The 677-nt window shown below is 42.2% G+C and overlaps 1 protein-coding gene across 1 annotated transcript; it reads left to right on the top strand.

Annotated features, from left to right (window-relative positions):
- Window positions 1-243: 243 nt before the first annotated feature.
- On the top strand, window positions 244-673 carry LOC107735207 (kinesin-like protein KIF3B; the record flags this gene model as incomplete). Its single annotated transcript, XM_016546969.1, has 1 exon — window positions 244-673. A coding segment is annotated over exon 1 (346 nt), but the record flags the coding sequence as incomplete, so codon positions are not given.
- Window positions 674-677: the final 4 nt, after the last annotated feature.

Here is a 677-nt window from a genome sequence, read left to right as displayed (position 1 = left end):
TTTTTTTATTTCTGTTTTAATAATTTTGATTTACTCATCATGAAAATGGGATTCCGTAAATTTGTTGTAAGCTATACATTTGCTTACTCTATTTTATTGTTTACCAAATATGTACTTATTCAGTGTTTTTATGAAAAAGGTTACTACAGATTTGCTTGCCAAGATAAATCTAGATAAATATTTTCTGTGTTTGTTTGGTATAATCATAACACAAGTTTTCTCTTGACTTTCTCATGTTTTGCAGGCTGTGATGCTGGCAGCAGCAACACTGTGAAATAAACTACAATCTCATTAGGAGAAGCCAGCAGATACGCCAGAGCCATCAAAATGTCTAAAAGCAAAAGCTCTGAATCCGTTAAGGTAGTGGTGCGTTGTCGCCCCATGAATGAGAAAGAGCGAGCCGCCAATTTCCAGAGGGTGGTCTCAGTGGATGTGAAGTTTGGGCAAGTGGCTGTGCGCAACTCTCGAGGTGCGTCCTCCCATGAGCACCCGAAAGTGTTCACCTTTGATTCCGTCTATGACTGGAATTCAAAGCAGATGGAGCTCTACGATGAGACTTTCCGGCCATTGGTGGACTCTGTACTGTTTGGCTTCAATGGGACCATCTTTGCATACGGCCAGACGGGCACCGGAAAGACTTTCACGATGGAAGGGGTACGAAACGACCCCGACAGGAG

The sequence above is a fragment of the Sinocyclocheilus rhinocerous genome, unplaced genomic scaffold (genome assembly GCF_001515625.1).
Source record: "Sinocyclocheilus rhinocerous isolate Xijiao unplaced genomic scaffold, SAMN03320098_v1.1 C35873014, whole genome shotgun sequence".
NCBI classification, from domain to species: Eukaryota; Metazoa; Chordata; class Actinopteri; order Cypriniformes; family Cyprinidae; genus Sinocyclocheilus; species Sinocyclocheilus rhinocerous.
The sequence above is the reverse complement of the archived record's forward strand: the minus strand, read 5'-3'. Positions and strand labels throughout refer to the sequence as shown.